General features: G+C 37.8%; 1 protein-coding gene across 4 annotated transcripts in view; it reads left to right on the top strand.

Annotated features, from left to right (window-relative positions):
* ZNF148 (zinc finger protein 148) overlaps window positions 1-15,385 on the top strand; it is a 43,180-nt gene extending 27,795 nt beyond the window's left edge. For all 4 annotated transcript variants that reach the window (XM_050340332.1, XM_050340331.1, XM_050340330.1 and 1 more), the window contains 2 exons: window positions 5,785-5,903; window positions 6,224-15,385. In XM_050340332.1, coding sequence (XP_050196289.1) covers window positions 5,785-5,903; window positions 6,224-7,813 — 1,709 coding nt within the window. In that variant the 3' untranslated portion in view covers window positions 7,814-15,385. The remainder of the gene's footprint in view (window positions 1-5,784; window positions 5,904-6,223) is intronic.
* Window positions 15,386-21,818: the final 6,433 nt, after the last annotated feature.

Raw genomic sequence — 21,818 nt, 5'->3', positions numbered from 1 at the left:
GCCTAAAACCCTGTTGTGATTTGTTTTAACTTAATACATGTTATAAAACTTTAAAAAAGAAATCAATTTTGTGCTTTCAACTTGCTCCACTTTCCTTTTGGCTGTAAAGTGAGTATGAACTCTAGTATGCAGATCTGAAAGTACTTTTCTATAAATAGCTCTAGAGCAGCAAATCCTGAAGTTTGTGCATTCATAAAAGTCAAAGTTTGTTAAGCAGTTCTATTTTTTGTTGTATCAAGTTAATTCAGACAACAGGGACTTCCAAATTCCATTTCCATAGATTTGTTTGTTTGTTTGCTTGTTTGTTTTGGAATTTGATGGAAAAGTGCCAGGACTAAAATGGCCAAAATGCCTAACCCCAAAGGTACTAGTATCAGCTTTTTTTTTTCACCTGCTCTTTCTTTTAGGTTTAATTCAGAACTGTTCTAAAAAGAAGAGTCTTAGTTTAAAAATACACAGTATAGGTCAAATAAGGCCCGAAGTTTTAAACCAAAGAGAGTCAAAGTTTATTCATGGGGTTTTTTTTTATCTTGTTGCACCACATAGAACCACATTCTTTAACAGGTTTGGTTTCATTGGGTTTTTGGCATTTTGGTGCATGGCCTTTCAATCCCTCTTTAAATATTTTCTAATATGATCCCTTTTGGACTAGATGCCAATTTCTCAGCCTCTTTTTCAGAAAAGCAGAGCTGGTGAATGTGCACAGTGTATCTTGGCTGTAGCATTTAAATGGATATGAAAGCTACTAACACGCAGTGCAGTGTGTGCATGTGTAAAGGTTGAGAGGGAGAAAAAACTCTGCAAAATCAATTTTCAGAGCAGTGTACAGGGAGTTACATGCACAAATGCCCTGTTGTTTATGGGATTTTTGTATCCTAGGTTGCCATGAGTCCAGACTAAGTAGGTTTCCTTCAGCCAGTCAGCCACAGAAGAGTCTTCCATTCTTCTGTCCAGTGTCTTTGTTCTGCTCCTAGTCTTTCCTCTGGCTCTGAATTGGTGAACCATGCTGCCTCCACTTTGTGTAGATACTATTACTATTCTTGAAAAGAATGCTCATTCACTCTCTTCCATCTATCTGTCCCCCCTAAAAAAAAAAAAAAAAAAAGGCAAATATTTAAGTTCAGTTTTCACATTTTTTAGAAGATTTTTCTTTTTTTTTTTTTTTCAAATGAGGATTATTCCCTGTACGTGGCTTTGAAAATGAGAGTCTGGGCAATATAGTTAATTAATACTTGACTGCAAATATTTTATAAATTGATTTAATTATCTTTTTTAATTCAGCTTCTAGCTCTAATGAGAATTCTGTGTTGACTTTAAGCTTTGGAGGGAGGGGGTGGTGTTGGTGGGATTGCAGTTTTTTATGCCAGCTCTTACATATGCTAGTCATTATTTAGCAGAGAAAAAGGTGCCATTTAACAAATTACCATATTGTTATCTGACTTTTTAAGATAACTATATTTTCCTCCTTTCCTCAGCATCCTGAGGTATAGTTTGGTAGTTTCTTAGAAAATTGAAGATGGTGTGCTTGTGTTTAAATTGTTGAATCATGGGTGTTTTCCTAGGTGACAGCTAGTACATGATAAAGAGAAAACATGTAAAAACCCAGCTTCCAGGAATGGAAAAAGCTTTTTTGAAGTCTGTTTAGTTAGAAAGTATTTAACTAGTGCTTAATTTTTGGCTTTACCCAGGTATAGTGTAGCTAATTGGCATTCTGCATGCCTGTGTGTGCTTTCACCTCTCTATGACAGTGTTCACTAGTGGGCCTTAGCTGTTTGTGTAGTTACTCTGCATAACTAAACCCATCCACAAAAGCTGCATTTTCAACTTGCCTCTCTAATGAGAAGGTGAGCAGTTGGTCTGTCTTGCACTTTGATGGAAGTAAGGAAAAGATCTATTTGTGTTGTTCATATTCTTTTAGGGAATGTTCCTTATAAATTAAATACTTTGGTCTTTTTTATTTTTATTTTGCATTTTTATCTCTGGGAATGATCACTTTTAGCACCAGCTTTTGTACAGTGTTCAGAACACTGATGGAGAATGGGATGTCTCTTACTCTTTTAAAAATGTTTATCAAATTTTCCTGTTTAATTTTAAGCCAATCAAAGCCAGTGGTAACACTTAAAAGCCCCATTTTATGCCTGTTACAAGCCCCCAATTTACAGGTGCCCCAGCTAGTTCCAGTCTGATTTGAATTTGGTTCTCTGAACTACTCCTTCAAATGAAATGTTATGAGGGAGTAATGAAGCAATCAATGAACAGCCTTTTTCTGTGTAAATAATTAAACAGTTGCATCTAAAAGCAGACATTGCATTAATACAAAATTCACTTACTAGGAATAATTGTATGTAGAGAAGGGCAGCAGTGCTAGAACCCTGCTGCTAAACCTGTCCCTAATGAGTCAGAAAATTGCCATTTTAGTTGTAAGAGAGGGAAGAGTCACTAGTACACAAATATTTTCATATTTTCAGTTTACTAGGTTCCAGAAGATGCTGAATGTTTTTTTTCTAATATGTCTGCTTTCTTTTTGCTTAGAGATGTTTCTATACACCTTACTCACTCATGCGATCATGTGTCCTAATTGTGTAAGCCACCCTACTTTCCATTTTAATCACAAAAAATGAGATTGCATTTAAAAAAATAAAACAGCAATGGGGCTCACTATTCAAGTGCCTTCTTGTTCAGTCATGCTGATTTTTTTATTGCCTTCTTTGTTATTTTATAATTTGTTTTTTGTCTGTTTAGACTTTAAAATGCCTGAGGGCTTATAATTGTTACAACCTTCATACACATTCTATTTGTACAACACTTTATGAACAGTTCTATTGCTGGGTTTTAATAGATTGCCAACATAGACAAACACATGGGCTGTGTTTGTAAATAATGCAGTAATTATTGTATTTTTAAAATTTGACTTCTTTTTATACATCTGATTTTTTCCCACTCACCAAGACACTTCAGAAAAATGTCCTGGATTCTCCACGCGTTAGCAAAAGGCTGTTTGCCATAGATTCTGTTTGAAAAGTACAACAAAACTGCAGAAGGCATCTGAAGTTTCAGGCTTCTACTAGGAAATTATTATTGGAAGCCTATCTCCATATTAATTTTTAATCTTTTTCTAACATTATCTTCCTTATGAAGATTAAAAGCAAAATTAAGTATGGTATCGGTTTCGCAAAGTTTTTCTTAATCTTCCAGAGCATTCTGGAATTCTACTGAAAAATACCATTTTCTGGGTTGTGCTGAGCAATTCAAGGGCAGTGTCCCTGGAATTTTCTCCCTGTTAAGGCATGGCCAGCAGTGCCTTTGTATGTACCCTGAAAGTCTCCAGAGTAGCTGGTGGTCATAATACACCAAAAGACCTCAGAATCCCTGTTTGGCCCTTTTTAAGCCTTGGAGTGAGAATAGGTAGCTGAGGGAGTCTTCTGCCAGCAAGTAGCCAGCCAGCTTGAGTAGACGAATGTTAAGGAACTCTGTGACCGTTCATTTACAGAAATGAGGATAAAGCTGCAGGTAAGTGTATTAAAGAAGTGTTCTGCATTTCCTGGGATAGCAGGATGGCTGCTTAGAGGGCTGTTCAGAGCCAGAACAGGACTGAGCTATTTTGCTGTAAGGCTGAGGATAGATCACCAAACAGTTGCTCCTTTCTCTAAAAAAACCTGAGGTAGCGTGAAAGCAAACTTTGAGACAATGTAAGGAGAGTTGCTGGAAGAGGCAATTTAAAAGAAACACCAAGTAGAATAGTAGAGCAAAGGGAAAGAAAACAGTAAAGATTAAGTAGTAGACTTTGGGAATGGAAGAGAACAATGAGATCTAAAGATTTTGCCTCATCTTGCTGAAAAATGAAGACAAGGATTGGAATTTGATGCATAAAGTCTCAACAGGCTTGATGGGAGTAAAACACCATAATCGTAAGAGTGCCCAACAAATAAAGAGAATGTGAAGAATGAAACTGGAGTTTGAAATTTAAGAAATAGGCCAGAGAGAATGACTTGCTTATAGACAGTATGAGAGAATTATATGATAGGTATTACAGCTTACAGAGAGTGCTGAAAACAAGCAAAGTTTTGTGGTAATTATAAATAAGCAAGAAATGGTAAAGGTCTCTAACTCAAGTGAAAGAAGAGGTAAGATGCTGAGTGAGCCTGTAGAAAACAAAACTGATGGAAGAAACTGAAAGATCTGAGGAGAGGAGATAATTTGATTTAGGAGAGAATAAATTGGAATAATTTAGTCTAAGAAAGGGATTGGCTGAGAAGCCACATGGAGAGGTAAGAATTAATAATTGGAAATAGGACATAAGCTTACAAAGAGAGAGATTTAGAAACTGTTGGAATTAAGGAAGTTGAAACTCTGGGCAGTAATGATTTGACTAGGAGCACATGTGTGGGTGATACAGATATTTTTCATTCTAGTTTCTATAAATACTGGCACCTTATTTTAAGGTACTGTGTTTCCATTTGTAGAAGGATATGGCTAAATAGCTCTATTGTAAATGGAAATGCACACTCTAACAACATTTTAAATAATAAAAATAAATTAATTTAAAATGATAAATATTGATAATTGTTGGTAATTTAATAAAGTTAGCCCATAACATAATTTAGTAAGGATAAAACTACTTCAGAAAACAGCAATAGTCTGCATATTTCTGGAAACAAAGCCTAGATAGTTTATATCCCAAAAATCAGTGCAGTGCAATATCCAGAACAAAGAGGATGTTGACAGAGGATATTGATAAATGCTGCCAAGACAATCCCTGATCTCTGTGTCAGTCCAAAAGATTTCATGGTAAATATTAAGAGGAGAGATCACTGTTGTTCAGGCTGAGTTCTATTAAATAATACTGAACTTCTGTAAGAGCAAAACTAACTTTACAATGCACTTGGAACTTTTAGGTTTTGTCAGAGAAACCTAGAAAATAAAGAGTAAAAGAGGGAGGATGTAAGGCAAAAGTTAAAAGAAATAAAAATAGAGCTCAGAAAGGATCATTCCAGGGCTTCTTTGTGAGGAAAAATAAGGGGAGAAGTGAAGATGAATTCAGGGCAGTGCATATTGTCTGAACGAGTATTTCATGAAAGTAAAAAATAAAACCAAAAACCAAACCAAGCCAAACGAAGCAACCAAAATGAGAAATCTGTAATTATGCAAACACCAGTTTAGCTACAGAGATTTCTTGTTTTCAGCTTAGTTTTTTAAATAAAATGTTTTTAATTAGTTTTTAAAAAATAAATAAATTTTGGTTCCAACCAAAGTAATAGGATTTTTTTCAAAGCAGTTATTTCAATTCTACATACAGGTAAAGGAAAAAATATGGAAAAATACAGAGCACCCTCAAAAATTTTATATTCAAAGTTTGGAAATGCATAATTCTCTCCTAGAAGGAATGGATTTGAGTTCATGAGTTGGTGAGAGAATTGAGGTATTTTTAAATAATCATCTGCCCTAAAAATGTATGATGTAACAGCAGTTCAGGAAGAGCATCGTTGCAGTTCTTCATTTGTTAAGTGTAAGACATATATATGCACCACCATTAGAAAGAGGGGTAAGGATTTAGTTTTAAAGGGGGTTTGTTTTTTTTAGCATAAAAGCTTAAAATAATTTGAGGCATCATCTACTGAGTATTGGAAAAATAGTGGTGTGAGCAAGCCCAATGTTGTTTTTCATTAGCAATAGACTAAATCCTCTTACTACTTCTAATAAGAAATGTAGTATTTGACCTGGTAATTATATGGAAAAATGTTGATTTATTTTCTCAGATTAACATTGCTACATGTTTTTTATCAGGTGAAAAGCCATTTCGTTGTGATGAATGTGGTATGAGGTTTATTCAGAAGTATCACATGGAAAGGCACAAAAGAACTCACAGTGGAGAGAAGCCTTACCAGTGTGAATATTGTTTGCAGGTAAGATGACTTGGTGAAATCTTTTGTGACTGACAAACAAAACACCAGTAGATTCCCAAGTAGCAGAGACAGGGATTTTCCATGGGTTGTAGTTATGTATATACACGTAAATGTATAACAAATGTTTTTTCTGTTAAAGTAGGCATTCTTGGTGCTGGCTGTGCTTGATTTTATTGACTGTATACTGTTGTTTGGCGCTTCGTTAGAAATCGGTAGAGTGGATTAATTTGTCAACTAAATTTGTTAGAATGAAAGGTTTCTTTGTGCTAATGTATTTATTTTTCCATAATAATAATAATCACCATCATCATCTTTCTCAGTATTTCTCCAGGACCGATCGTGTGCTGAAACACAAACGTATGTGCCATGAGAACCGCGAGAAGAAACCCAACAGAAGTGCCACCAAAGTTGGCTTTTTGCCATCGGAGGAAGATTCCGGTTTCTCAACGCCTATGAAAGACAGCTCCTTGCCAAAGAAGAAAAGGCAGAAAACAGAGAAAACAAAATCTGGGGATAAGGAAAGTTCGGATAAATCAGAACACAAGAAGGACAAAAATGACTATTTGCCTTTGTACTCTTCCAGTACTAAAGTAAAAGATGAATATATGGTAGCAGAGTATGCTGTTGAGATGCCACATTCTTCGGTCAGTGGAACGCACTTAGAAGAAGCAAATTCTGGAGAAATACACCCACCTAAGCTTGTTCTCAAAAAGGTTAACAAGAGGAGTCTAAAACCGCCACTCGAGCCAAGTCAAACCATTTCACCTTTATCTACATATGAAGACAGCAAGGTTTCAAAGTATGCCTTCGATCTTGTGGATAAGCAAAGTTTACTGGACTCTGAAGGTAATGCTGACATTGATCAAGTGGACACGTTACAGGAAGGGCCCAGTAAACCTGTACACAGCAGCACTAATTATGATGATGCAATGCAGTTCTTAAAGAAAAAGAGGTATCTACAAGCAGCCAGTAACAACAGTCGAGAGTATGCCTTGAATGTAAGTACCATAGCATCTCAGCCTTCAGTAACGCAGGCAGCTGTGGCCAGTGTCATTGATGAAACTGCTACAGCCTCAATATTAGACACACAGGCACTGAATGTTGAAATTAAAGGTAACCATGACAAAAATGTCATTCCAGATGAGGTACTGCAAACTCTGTTAGATCATTATTCACACAAGGCTAATGGACAACATGAGATCTCTTTCAGTGTGGCTGACACAGAAGTGACCTCCAGTATATCAATCAACTCCTCTGAAGTATCTGAGGTCACCCAATCTGAGACGGTTGGAACAAGCTCTCAAGCTTCCTCATCAGATAAAGCTAGTATGTTACAAGAATATTCAAAGTTTTTACAACAAGCTTTGGACAGAACTAGCCAAAATGATGCCTATTTGAACAACCCGAGCCTTAATTTTGTGACTGATAACCAGACTCTTACAACCCAGCCAGCATTTCCTTCCATGGAGAAGGTCTACACATCTATACCTGTCAATAGCTTTCGATCAGGAATGAACTCTCCATTAAGAACAACTCCAGACAAGTCTCATTTTGGACTAATGGTTGGTGATTCGCAGCACCCTTTTCCCTTTTCAGGTGATGAAGCAAATCATTCTTCTTCCTCCTCTACACAGGACTTCTTGGATCAAGTAACTTCTCAGAAGAAAGCAGAGGCACAGTCTGTTCATCAAGCATATCAAATTAGCTCCTTTGAGCAGCCCTTTAGAGCTCAGTACCATGGGGCAAGAGCTGGAATATCATCTCAGTTTAGCACTGCCAATGGACAGGTGAACCTTCGGGGACCAGGGACAAGTGCTGATTTCCCAGAATTTCCCTTGGTGAATGTAAATGATAGCAGAGCTGGGATGACTTCTTCACCTGATGCCACAACGGGCCAGACTTTTGGCTAAGAAATCTTTGTAAATAATACTGGCACTTTAGAACACATTTGTCAAAAGGGGGTTGCTCTGTAAAAGATGGAGTTCTGTACAGCTTTTAAGAGCGCTATGTTAAAACAAAAGTAAGCTGATGTTAGCAAGACCAATAACTGCTTCTTTCTTTTTTTCCTTTTTTTTTTTTATTTTAATTTTTCGGTTAGCCACCAGTCATTGAACTGCCTGATGTTGGTGCCCCTATCAAAGGCAGTTTACTATTCACTTATTTGAGTCCAGAAAATTATTCACTTGTTTGAGTCCATACCTTCTATGAAATTTAAAATAAACAAAATCCCCAGGTAAGACTTTCCCCCATGATTGTTTCCTTGCTGGTTTCCTTGTATGCTTTGGGAGGACAGTTATTGTCTGATATTATTCACATTGTCATTTCTAAGCTTGTCAGCATAGTCATTGCTCTTCAGCAGGGAATCAACATGTACTAAACACACAGAATAAATAAGTAAGTTTCAAAGGTCAAGCAAATATGGCTTTAAAAGATGGTGTTTTCTAGAAGAATAATCTTCAGTCTCTCAAAAATGTTTTACATCATGTGCCCTTCATTTCTGCTTTGCATTACCTTGAGTTGTGTTTGGAGGGAAAAAAATGAATTCTGATAGACTAACTCTACTATTTAAAATTCTAATTAATTTAAAATACTTTAAACAATTTTTTTTAGCAAAATGCCTAACTGCTGAAACCTTTACTTCATTCCTGAAGTAATGTGTATTTCTTTGTACAGCTAAATCTAGATGTAACTTTTTAATGACTTTTTCATACACAGATACCAAGATTTTGAAGTTTTAGTTAAAATACTCTGTAGGTGACATTCCCAATTGCAAAATGCTTACACAAACTGTGTATTCCAAGATTTAAAAGCTTAATTGTACCTTACCCTCCGTACTCATAACGATTAATATAGAGCACTTAGCCAACTTGAGAGTTTTCAATTTCTCAAAAAATAAAACCATTTTGAGATTTTTAGGTTTGATGCGGTTGCATCATTTTCATCTCGCACAGCTCCAGTAATTCTTTTCAATGCTTGAGATTGGGTGTCCTTAGCTTCTGTAAAAACTCTTTTGATTCTCTGTCTGGCATTTTGACAATTCACACCATTAAATTTATTGAAGTATCCCTGAAAGCTGAAGAAGCAGGCATTCAGTTTCCCTATCTTTTTAGTGTTTGCTTAGTGAAAGTCCTTATAATTTTACCATCCCAAACCGGTGAATGATGCTAGTGAACAGGATTTCTTTTTCCAGCCTAGGAGAGTGATCAGAAGTTTTTGTTGCATTTCACAGTATAAATAAACTACGAAGTTTATCCCTGTACCACGAATATGTTTTTTTGAATAGTACTTTGTCTTGAAGTATACGGTATGGTACGATAAGTAGTTCTGTGTGCATTTTTAAGGTGGTAAGATTTGAGTAGCCTAACTATTGTGTAGTTTAAGTTAACAAGTTACAGATTTTTGAACTGTAATGTTCATTCTATTGCACCTTCCCTAAAGGGACACTGTCTGGTAGTTTAAGGCAGTTTAAGCCTCATGTAGGCTGATTAACCAGGGAAAAACACACACACACACACACACACACACATACATATGTGTAGGTAGGTATGTATATGGTGGTTTTTTAAAAATAGGATTGCATACGTGCTTTTACGGTGCTGTTGCTAGCTGGTGTCTCTCAGACAAAGCCATCAGATAGGAGAAAAGACTGCATCTCCAGGGGCTAAAATATATCCTGTCTTTTAAAAAAGGATTTGAGCGGGACCTAGAACAGTTCCCACCTCTTCTGAAAGCAGGAGCAATATTTTTCTTAATTTTCAGGAAAATTACCAGGAAACTGATCCCACTCTGTATCTTTTTCCCCATGGTAGCACTACTACAGTACTAACTTCACTTGGTACAGTTGAGGGAGAAAGGGTATTTATTATCCATAGCTTGTTTCTTTTATTGGCAAGAAATACAATTTATGTGAACTTATTTCTTAACGCTTTTGTATAAGAAAACAGGTTCTGTTTTGGTTTGTTGACCCCTCTGTTTAATACAATAAGGTGTTTCAGTGTGCTAGGACTTACCTGTAGTTTTACCTGAATATTTGGCCCCAAGATAAAGAGCGGGCATCAGGAGAGAAAAGTAAATTCATTTTGGATTATTGATGATACATGTAAAGAAATTTCTTTGAAAGAATATTTTTAAACTGATTCGTACCTCTCTGGTTTTCTTCCTTTATGGTCAGTTTGGTTTTTTTTACTTTCTATTCTCTGTTGCACAGAAATAACAAAAACGGCCCCTATTTCCCAGGAAGCCCCTTCTTGTAGTACATATTTTGAGTGTTTCATCTCCATGACATCTTTGCTTGTGCTGCCTGACTAATACTGTGTTGGCATCTTTGTTCTCATGCCCTGATACTGCAAGTAGATGGCCATTAATTGTACTATTTGTTAAATACAGCAAGGAACAAAAGGAAAAAAAAAAAAAGGCTAGGTTATTACTGCACTGCCCTGGCCCCATAGGGAGGTAAGAGGAATAAAACCTCCTTCTCCCTAAGGGGGCTGACTCAGCTTTATTTGAAAAGGTTACTGCATTGATACTCTGCTGGGAGAAGGTGATTTAGGAATAAGAGGGAGTCGCTCTCTCTCCCTGCCATCTCCACACTTAGGAACTGCTCCGTGGGAGCGTGAGGGAGCAAGCTGTTGTACAGAGTGAAGGAACTTGCTCTTCCTGCAGCCAAGTGGGAATCACCTGAGGAGCTGTTATCCCTTACGTCACAAGTCATTCCCTAACCTGCTGCTGAGCCACTCCAGCTACACTCTGTGCCTTAGGACAGGCTGTGAAGTCCCCATCTAAGCCACAGGGACTATCTCATAGGGTTCTTCCACATTTACAATTAAAAGTGGTGTGAGTAGTTGATCTGCTGATGCTTGAAGCTTTCTGCACTTGGAGGAGTTAGCCAAATATACTGCTATGATTTCCTGAGTACATCCCTTTTCATTCTGGAATAAGTATGTGTGTAGTTCTGGGAGGTTTAACTCAGTAAATGCTCTTGCTTGTTTAATAATTACATTATTTAATAACATCTTTCACTGATCATGTTTTTGCTGCTTTTAATCTACAGATGCTCATTCTTCATGTTGATCTAGTCGCTGTTCCTTTTATTTTTTTTTAGTTTTTCATATATGTCTGGAAAAAAGCAGCTTTGGTTTTCTGCTCTGTTCTTGTACTGATGCTGTTCAGTCAGTCAGCACAAGCCTGGGGTGAGCCTGTGTATTCCCCTGAGTCAACAACAGGCATCCTTAATGAAAGGTCATGTAAGCACCAAATATGTGTGTGTGTGTGTAAGGTGGACATTTTGGGGATATCTACTACTGATAGAAAAGTGATAATTTTAAAAAAAGAGGAAACTGATGACATTTATTAACAAACTATATGTATACACAATACATGTGTATATATATATAAATATATATGCACTTATTAATAGGCCATATTTTGGCCCTAAATTACTCGACAGTGTCCCTTTTAGCATGAATCTTTTGATATATTTTACCATTAATGTAACAGACAATGAAGGAATCAGCTTGTAATGGTATACTAATAGGCATTTACATTTTCTTCCTTTGATTTGAGAATGAATTAATCATGAATGACAAGTTTTGGGGAGAAGGATTAACCATGTGTATTACTGTATGTTGGTTTACAAATAACAAACAATTTCAATTGGACGATAAAAGAACCATGTTTATGATCTTGTGTCTCCTAGTGTTGTCTTTAGGAAAATTGTGTTTCAAGAAGAAAATAGGACAAGGAAGTATTCGTGTGAAATAACAACTTGTATTATTTTTATATTATACTTGTCAGTTTTTTGGATGACGGGAACTTTTCATTGTTAACTGAGAAGTACAGTAAAATCTTGCTAATTCGCTGACTTCTAAACAGAGCATCCAGTAGGTTTCTACATCCCTGATGGTCTCTTCCCACCTCTCTGCAATGGTCTAAAACGTACTGTAGTGAGGTCTCATACAATAATACTGTACTACTTCACCCAAGTATACTACAGCATCTACATTAGTATACTGGGAGATAGAAGGAGTATTGAAAACTAAATTACAGTTGTCAAAATAAATGAACAAAGTACATTTTGTGATGTGACATCCTTGCTTTTGTTGCCTGCTTCTTCGCTATTTTCAAAATTGTCATTTTTAAAGGGTTTCTAAGACATTGCTGCGAATTATTGGGGTTCTACTGTAACTTTTGGAGTTTATTCTAAAGTATTCATGTTCTCTTATGAAAACTTTCCACCTGGACAGATACGTTATATTCCACGCTTGATCAGAATATTTTTATAGTATTTGTATCATGTGTAGTAACTATTTGAAATGAACCAGAATATTTGGATGAATTCACTCTGACTTTTGCAGCATTGGATTACTTCATGTGTGTATATTTGCTAACTAAATTTTCTTGGCTTTGAGAGCTTTGATTTTTATTCTTCTTTGCTTGTTTTAATACCGTTACAAATTGCAGGGAAAAATCCTAATACTCCTGGGAATCCGGTTGGAAATGTTATCAGGCAGGAATATGCTCGTGCCATCGGTACCAGTACACATGTGAACTTTCAAATTACATGGCTGGTACTGAAGCAAATGAATAATGCCACAGTTTCATAGAGTTAAATGTTCTACCAAAATGAAGCCTTGTAACTGAAAGTTCATTCGACTTATGGTAATGCATGTTTATGTTAGGCATGTAATGCATTTAGCTGAAACTCACTTTGCAAAGGACAAGCACTAAGAAAGTATTACTGCTAATGAAAAGATGTGTCTAAGTTAAAATTTAAACTTTTCTTCAAGTTTAATTTTGCTTTGTGTCAGGGAAATAAATTTATAGTCGCTTTTGCTCTACTCGACCTACGAAACCTTCTGTTTCCTTTTTAAAATTACATCTTTTGGTAGGAAACACAAACTGAGGCAAGCAAACATTTCTAAGAGTTGTTTCTTGCTTTCCTTAATCCAATGGATGGAAAGGTAATATTGTGTAAACAACATTATTTTATTTTTTTATGCAATACCATGCTGTAAATATGATTTATCAAATAAGGATGTACCTATGATTGAATCTTTGATTCTGCACAGCTAGAGTTTATATATAAATATAAATGTGTCTTGACAATCAAGGACTTATGTCAGTCTTCCTTTATGACGTTTCTTATTGTTATGCATTCCATTTGTTTGACTTGAGTATTTGTATTGTCTGTAAAGTATGTAATGTTTTTATAGCTTGTTTAAAACAAACAAAAAAGCCTGTAAATATGAACTGATCACAGTACTGCTCTGTTAGAAGGCATAAGATGATGTACTGTTTGTAAGCAATAATACATGACAGTGCTAACTTGACAAGTAGCATAAGGTTAAGTTCCAAAAATATCTTTGGGAGTTAGTAGCCTTGTTTGAGTAAATGAATATTCTTAATAATTTTTTTTATAAATAAATTCAAATGTCCTCCTGCTGGAATATATAACATTGTTTACACAGCACAATTTCAGTCACAGAGAGGACAGTCTTTAGATCTATGGCTTCATCCGTACACACTTTGAGTAAGAAATGAATGGCTTGGCTGCACTTCTGCGAGATGAGGAAGACTGCAAAAGTTGAATAGCTGTGTCTCTAAAGGATGAGAGATACTATTCTGCTTCTGTGCTGATTCCTGACAGTTCCTCTACTTAATTTGGAGTCTTTAAGTCCTGATATTGAACTGGTGAGACTTGGGCCTCACATAGAAAGGAGTAGTTCTCTTCTTATTTCATATGCAGATAAACAGTGAACTTAGGAGTCACCTCTTCATTTGAGTGGCATATTTTTCAAATTATGAGCTATGAGATGATGAGATGGGTTTATTCTGATAAATAAACTAAATGTCAAACTTATAGTTTGAATTGAATAGGTATTAGACTGTACAGAGCAGCATTACGATTTGAACAGTCATCACTGCTTTAGAACCTCCCCCCCAATTTATAAATGTATATGACCTACATTTTATAGAAAAAGAAATGTTTTTAAATGCTAGTCATTTATATAATATGTGCTTTGAAGGATTTGCTAGTCCACTTCTGTCACTTTTAGTACACTGGTATCTTTTATATGTAATGTATGCTTTTTATTATTATAATTATTATAATTATTATTATTGTAGTAAAACATTTCAGTAGGAGGAATTTTGCAACCGTATGAGGGGTTGAAATTTTCATTGTCAGAAATGAATTATACTGGACTTTGTCTTTGTAGTCTTGTCTTTCTTTAATTGCTGTCTGGGAGGGAACTTGGTATTGAAATAAAACAAGTGACTTCCTTTTATTTTGAAGGCATACTATATAGTGCTGAATTGGATATGAAAATATGATGAATTTGAAGACAGAGAAATTAGTACAAAATCTAGTGTACAGAAGAAATTGTGTTACGAAAAACCTGATGATATATATAGTGGAACACTGTTACAGTGAATTTCTGATATAGTGTTATTTTCCTGAAGTCAATATGCCTTCTTTGTATTTCAATTAATAATAATAAAAAAAAAGATAATTTGTATAGATAAATTTAGGACAATAGGTTTATTTCAATTATTATACAGTATTTCTTTATCCTACAACATCTATTCCGTCCCTTTGTTATCAGACAAAAGACCGTAACCTGAATTCCATCAGTTAAAGTATGTATATAGGTGAGAGATGATTTTATAGGAACCTGAAGAGTATGAATTTGTATATTCCTTATGTTTCTGACAGAAATCAGTATGTGAGTCTCTCATTATTCCTGTGAAATGAGGAATTTCCTGATACCAAGAGGAGTGTGTGTGCATGTGTGTTTGTGTGTGCGTGTGTGTGTGCACGTAGGTACATGGAAGATGTTTGGGTCTCATGGCAAAAATGATACAAATATAAAAGGATTTAATGGAGTTCAACGTGTGACTTACATTTAATATGTAAAAGAAACATTTAAATTTCATAATTCAAAAAAAGACAAAAATAGTTTTGCAGGAAACAAAACTATTTGGATAGCAGGCTTGACCAAATGAATTTTTTTGGTTAAACTTGATATATTTTAAAGGATTCTATTTCTGCCTTTATTTCTGCCCTAAAAGCAACTTAAAATATTTTGGGAGTTATTCTTCCTGTTCATTTGACTGTGAGTGTAATTTATATCATGGTTTACAAAATGTGGCATGAAGGATTGGATTGTTCTATCTGTATAATACAATGAAAGATTGCTTTTTTTTACATAATCATGGTGAATGCTATTGTATTCTTAGGACTGATTTATTCATTAAGTGACTTAATGAGTTTCATCACTTTTGACGTTATTGTTTTCTTATGGTTAACTTAGTCTTTTTGGGTTTATAATACCCTTCTATGTATTGTGATACTAAGGGAAGTTATGTTTTTGCTTTATTTTTAATTAAACTAATAGTTTGATAATTTATATTTGCAAATGATGCATTTTAAATGTGGTCACTTGCTGTTTGAAAAATAAAAATATAGAATACTGTTTTATGAATAGACGTAGCAGTATTTTTCATGTTAGATGATTTCGAACAAAATCTGGTTTCTTAATGAGACAGATGAAGGCATGTTAAGATACATATCATTGTGAAGAACTGAAGTGGATACTTTTCAACAATTAAATGAAATATTTAAATATTGATTTGAGACATAAAAAAATTATTTGAGTTTTCTTCTCCTTTGGATCTCATTGCCTCCTTTGATTACAGTAAACAGAGTATCTGACCTCAACTTTAATCCTCGTTGTCTGAGAGGATTGCACTGGAATCACTTTAATAGAAACACCTAGTGTTAGACCAGCTTTCCTTTTGTGATTTTAGTTTGCACTAGAGGGAGTTTATTCAGTCCAGCAACTCCTCATATAAATGAGAACCAGGACTTCATTTTAATCTCAGTTGTAAGAAAGGTGAACTTGATTACTTAAGGTTTCAAGTCTGTTGGATAACAGCACTACATAATTTCATAGCATGTGTAATATATGGAGTATTTGTTACACAGATTTTTCTATTGTTGAAGCAAGTATTTTGAGAAATATTGAAGATTATAGCATATATACACTTACAAGATCAGAACTATGCCCCATAGCATTAACTAAGTTTTTAAGTTAATTTAGTTTTCTCGCCTTTATTTATTCATGTGTTTATGGCATTTTTTCCCTGAATATCTTGGTAGGGTCCCTCCTGGTAAATACTTGATTCTTGTGCAGTGCGTGGCTCTGTTGATTTTACTTCATGTAAGAAGTTTTAAGTAAGAAAGTGTTAAAAGTGGCACAATACTTTTTAAAGAGAAAAAAACAGTAGTGCAGTAGCATGTGAAGACTTGAGCTGTGCTCAGAGGAGCGTGGCAGGAGGAGCTGTGTGGGTCTGGGATGTCAGTGGCCCCTCTCCTGGTGGGCCTGGAGCCTGCAGGGTCACTGCCTGGGAGTTCTCCACCTACCACGTTGGGGAGCCTCCTCTGGCCAGTGGTGGCTGCAGGACAGGAGCTTTTCATCTGGCCTCAGCCTAAACCCCTTCTGAGCTGACTAAATGTGCACAGTAGCAGAGAAAGGGCACTGAGGAGAGTTGCTCTCCTGTCTTACCCAGGGACAGCAGCCCTAGCCGGGGTGGCCACGCACAGCCCAGGGTGGTCACTGACTACATCAGCACAGGTGTTTTGGGAACTTGCCATGGGAAAGCTGCCGTTATTCAGTCCCTCTGAGCTGTGCTGCTGTCTCCTAGTGCCTTTGCTTACCTCTGAAGTATGGTGTGAATACAGCACCATGACATGATATGACTTTGTTTCAATCTTACTTAACATGGTATGTCAACATCCAGCCAGTACAGTAACTACTTGCAATGGTTTCATGTTTAATAGTTGTAAATTGTGGGTGCACTCTGCAACGTGCCTGACAAAGTAGTGTCTGTACTCAGCCACCCTGCTTGTCTTTATGTTCACTTATATTAGTTATACTGATTTTTATTTGTTTTAGTTATGCAATGGAAATAAGAAATCAAAGCTGATCATTTCTCTGTATTGGCTTCCATGATTAAAATTGTCAAATAGTAAAGTGATACTGAAAACGAGATACTTTTCAATATTTTGATATTGAAAAGAGTTGCCAGAAGCTACATTTTGTGTCGAGTGAGAAAAATAGTCTATTTAAATTGGCTTGCCTTTTTTTTTTTTTCCTAGGAGAAGGAAACAATTTTCTGTTAAAATAATTGGTTATTTGTGTAGAGGCGTTAAAAAATATCTTGCTGAAATTAGTGTTTTTCTTGCACTGCACAGGGTAAACTAATTTGTAGCTTCAGGACAGACAGCAGTTTATGATAAAGTTGAGAGATTTGGAGGTGGGTTGGCTTAGGGAGGTAGTCTGGAGGAGTGTTTGAGTGTCCCATGTGTTGGTTATCTTCTGCACTGCACTTGCCAAATCAACAGAATATAGTCTCCGATAGAATATTGTTTGCTTTTTTGTCTGCTTTAGTTGTCGAGACATGGAGTTTTAAGAAGAGAGCTCTCCACTGGAATAGGGGGTTAAAATGGAGCCCATGTGTGCCGTGTTTTCCGAAGCCCTGCCCTGGTTGCTCAGGTAAGTTGCCTCCTCCGCAGTGTCCTTCCCCTGTCACACCAGGGCTGGTCTTCAGGTTCCTGATGATGTCCCTGCTGCACCATCTGCTCCAGCTTTTCAATTTCAAAGGCAGTCGAATGCATACGTGTTTGAGTCACTGGCAGAAATTAAATAGGATGATTTGGTGAGGTTCTGTTTTAAAATGTGTGTGCATGTGTCTTTTGCAGCTACATCCCTTTTGCCTGTGTCAGCAGCCATGCACATGGTGCAGAAAGCATGTGATCCAGTTCCTACCTCCAGTGTTTGAACTTCTGGATGATTGCTGGGTGTACAGTTCACTGTTGTTTTTTTCCATGTAGAGTCCATCCCCCTGGGCAGCTCTGCCTGTCTTCCACAGGAGAGCCAAGACATGTTCCTGTGTCATCGCTCTTTGTGTGGTTTTATTTGGCCAGTGGCTGCGCCTTTCAAGCCTCTTGGCCAGAAATGTGGGTGCCTGGTCCCAGACCAAGCTTTTGAGGTAGATCAGTGCATTGGCAGTAGCTTGTACATAGCTACCTTCATTTAGAGGATTGGATACCTTCTCAGATGCACAGTCTGAGAGAGGTAAGCCAGCCTGGCTACAGAAATGCAAGCAGTGTTACATGTGTTAGTTTTCACTTTTATTTATATATAATTTATTTTTTTTAATCTGATGGTCAGATGTGATCATTAGTGCCATTTCACTGAGGCAGAAGTAACAAAGCTTTTGTAACTGCTGTTAGATCAAAAGCACTAGCCTGGCCTAAGTGAAATGAAGAGGATCCATTTCTTTCACAGTGTGATAAAAAATATTTCTCTGTTGTAATATGAATAATGACTGTTCATAATGTTTTATACTCTGAAAGGTCTTCATGAGCAGCACTTCTTTAATCAGTCTTTCTTGCCACAAGGTAAACTGAGTCATGAGAGATGATAAAGCAACAACTGCGAGTGCTGGGAATGTTCAGGGTAGCTGCGAGGTAATCTCGACCATGCAGTGCTGTGTAAGAACAAAGCAGAGGATGACATCAGAAGCTGAAAGGATGACTTGTTTGTTTTCTCTCAAGTCCTGTGTTTTCTTCCATTTCTCTTGCCAGTTCCTGAAATCATCTTTGTTACAAAGCTAATTATAGAGAGAACAGCCTAAGAAAGTTACAGCTCAGAAAGACGGATAAGCAAGCGCGAGGATACCAGTGGGACAAAATTATCTTTTCGTGCAAACCAGGACTCGGAAAGGGGGATTTTCTTTAAGACAACATTTGTTACCTTAAAGGAAAGTGAACAGGATGATTGATCAGTCTCCTAGTCAGAGACATAGCTAGAGTGATGGGTGTTGCAGCCACTTGAAAATGAGCTGTAAGGACACTGTGAGTCCCCACAGCAGGTGTGGAAATGTGATTTGGCAGTGTTGGCTCTCACAGAGTGGTTTCCTGAAAATACATTTTAAGGAATTGAAACAAGAATGATGTAGTGATGGTCAGGTACTATGTTGATAACTGCTGTTACACACACTGAACAACATCAGGTACAAATCCTTTTGAAAGGCAAAGTATTTTACAGTTTGTAGCGATGAATTAATTGAAAAAGGCTGGCTCTTCATTTAGTCTAGGAACATAGTCTACATGTCACAGCCTGTTTTACTGTTGATCTAGGGTTTGTAGGTCATTAAGCAATGTGATTAGCTATATTGTGTAGTTTATTCACAGTTTGTGCTGTGTACATGGAAATCACAGTTTATTGTGTTGTAAGATGTGTATGCCTGGCAGCTGAAGAAGATGGTGATGAGGTAGGTGGTAATTAACATCCATCCTACTAAGAATCAATCCTTTCCACGTTTCATAGGATGGCTCAGACCTGTGGGTGTTTCAGATTCACATCTCTTGCTGACCAACCTCTGCGCTGCTACTTTCCCTGTTTCTGTGAGCCACGTTTGTATCTTTGACACCTCTGTGGCGTTCCCATACCAGTTTTATCCCACATAACCTTTTGCCACCCTCTTCACTCTCTTATATCCATCTCCAGACTCCATTCCGTGGACAAATTTCCACGGACACCATATGAACTATAGAAAGTCTTCTCAAATCACAGTTCAGGATGTCTGATAACACGGGTCTGCCAGTCTGGATGGTCCATCTACCAGTCCTGAGGAGCTACGTAACTTGAGGGAAAGGATTCCAGCTGGTATGTGGAACTTCCAGTGTCCACTGATAGCCCTGAAAGCACTCAAGAACTGGACTTGGATAAAACAATTTTAACTTTTAGTTCCATTTTTCCCCCCTTTTATTCCTAGTCGAGCTAAGGTACTCAGCATAATGAGAGAGAATTTTAGTTGGGACTTCTAAAAAACTTCCTCAAATGGCTTCTGATGGTTTTCCTGGAAGGTGGTGTAGACCCTGAAGCAGTGTGGAGGAAGGCCCACATGAAGATGCTGGTAGCTGAGCCAGCTGTGAGTCATGCAGCCATCCTGAGCACGCAGTGAGGGAATTTATACCATTCCACATCATCACATATTTGTTAAAAGGAAGCTAAGTTAGAGCCACTTCTCTTGCATTTGTGCTACCTTGTTATTTTCAAAATCTGTTCTTTAAAGAAAGCAAGCTGCTGTGCATGTGACAGGTTGATTGCCCTTGGAGATGGGACAGTTTATGCCAGTTACGGTTTTCTTCACGTGCTGAGTATGGAAAAGCAGAGTGCTCCTCCAAAACACACACAGCCCTGCTGAAGGAATGATCCTTCTATTGCAAGGATTCTCTTGCCAAGAAGGAAAATGTTGAAAATTGCCATGACTTAAATAGGAGCAGACAGAGATCAACACTGGCCACTTCTGAAAGTGCTTCTTAGCAGCAGTGCGTGGTGATTTCTGTGTGTGTCAATACGGTCCTTGCAAATACCTTTTGCTGGAATTCAGCTGTAGTTCTTTCCAGTGAGGAGGCAGGATTTCCCAAAGAAGTGTTCAGCAGTGGGGAGGGGCTGTGGCAACTGGCTCAAGAAACTTCTTTACCACTTGCCTTGTGTGCACATGTGTGTAGGGGCAAATATGCCTGCAGGAAGGTGACAGGGCTTGGTCCTCAGGGAATTAGTGACTCTTCATCAGTTCTGCAACAAATCAAACATTCTTATTTCAGATTTTGCACTGGCCCTCAAGATAGGAGAATCTGGCTGAACCTGTTCCCTGGTAGTTGTACAGAGTGTAGAAAGGAAACTGGAGGAGAGCTTCCAAAATATTCCAGGAATGGTATGTCCTGGGGAGATACCCACTTGCAGGACCTGAAGGGAGCCTATAAGAAAGATGAAGAGAAACTATTTTCAAGAACATGTAATGACAGGACAAGGGGGGAATGGCTTCAAACTGAAGGAGGGCAGGTTTAGATCAGATATAAGAAAGAAATTCACCCCTGTAAGGGTGGTGAGACACTGGCACAGGTTGCCCAGAGAAGCTGTGGATGCCCCATCCCTGGATGTGTTCAAGGCCAGGTTGGATGCAGCTCTGAGCCACCTGGGATAGTGGAAGGTGTCCCTGCCCATAGCACGGGGGTTGGAACTGGATGATCTTTAAGATCCCCTTGAACTCAAACCGTTCTGTGATTCTATGATTTCCTCAGGCTTCATCCTCCTTTGAGAAGTCATCTGTCTTCTCTGAACTCTTCATTTCCTTTCTACCACTTGCTCGTCCTTGCTGTTTCCATCCAAGAGTGAAAACTTGTTTACACTTTGCCTCTGCAGGACACTCTGGAAAATCAAAGTGGGTTCACTAGACTACATGGATGTCTTTTGTGGGTACTTTATTGAAAATTAAAATGGCTCTAACACATTTTAGAAGTAAATGAAATCTGTGAATGCTGCATGAGCTGTAAGGAAAGGTGGCTGGCTCTAGATTTGATCCTGTTAACATCATGACTATCCAAAATTCGTGCCTTTAATTCAGGTGGAGTTTTGCCTATGCAGGGTCACAGGATTTCTTGGCAGCCCAAGGCTGGTAAGTTACATTGGAGCGGGTTCCTATCGAGTCCGGGATGTGCAGAATCAGAGTCGCCTTTCCTTGTGGCCAAGCGTTTCCTCCTGCTGCAACCGAGCAGCTGTATGGATTTGGTTATCTGTTTTTTATTTTTTATCAGACTCCTGAGATTGCAGGTTTAGTGGAAGTCTGCTCCTAAACCCGCATTAGTTTCCCCGCACTCTGCCATGCCCGTGCCGCCGCCGCGGGCGCTGCGGGATCTCGGTGCTCCGGGAAGCAGCACCCACCCGGCGTGGTCCCCGCGGGCGCGGGTGGGACCTGCCCGAGCCCGGCAGATGCAGATGCAGGCGCGGGGGCGGGCGCGGTGCCCGGGCAGACGTGGCAGCGCCCGGGGCCGCCCCGGCGGGA

Source organism: Myiozetetes cayanensis, unplaced genomic scaffold (assembly GCF_022539395.1).
Source record: "Myiozetetes cayanensis isolate MyiCay16 unplaced genomic scaffold, myiCay2020 scf9, whole genome shotgun sequence".
In the NCBI taxonomy this organism is placed as follows: domain Eukaryota; kingdom Metazoa; phylum Chordata; class Aves; order Passeriformes; family Tyrannidae; genus Myiozetetes; species Myiozetetes cayanensis.
Note: the sequence above shows the minus strand (reverse complement) of the source record. Positions and strands in the feature narration are given on the sequence as shown.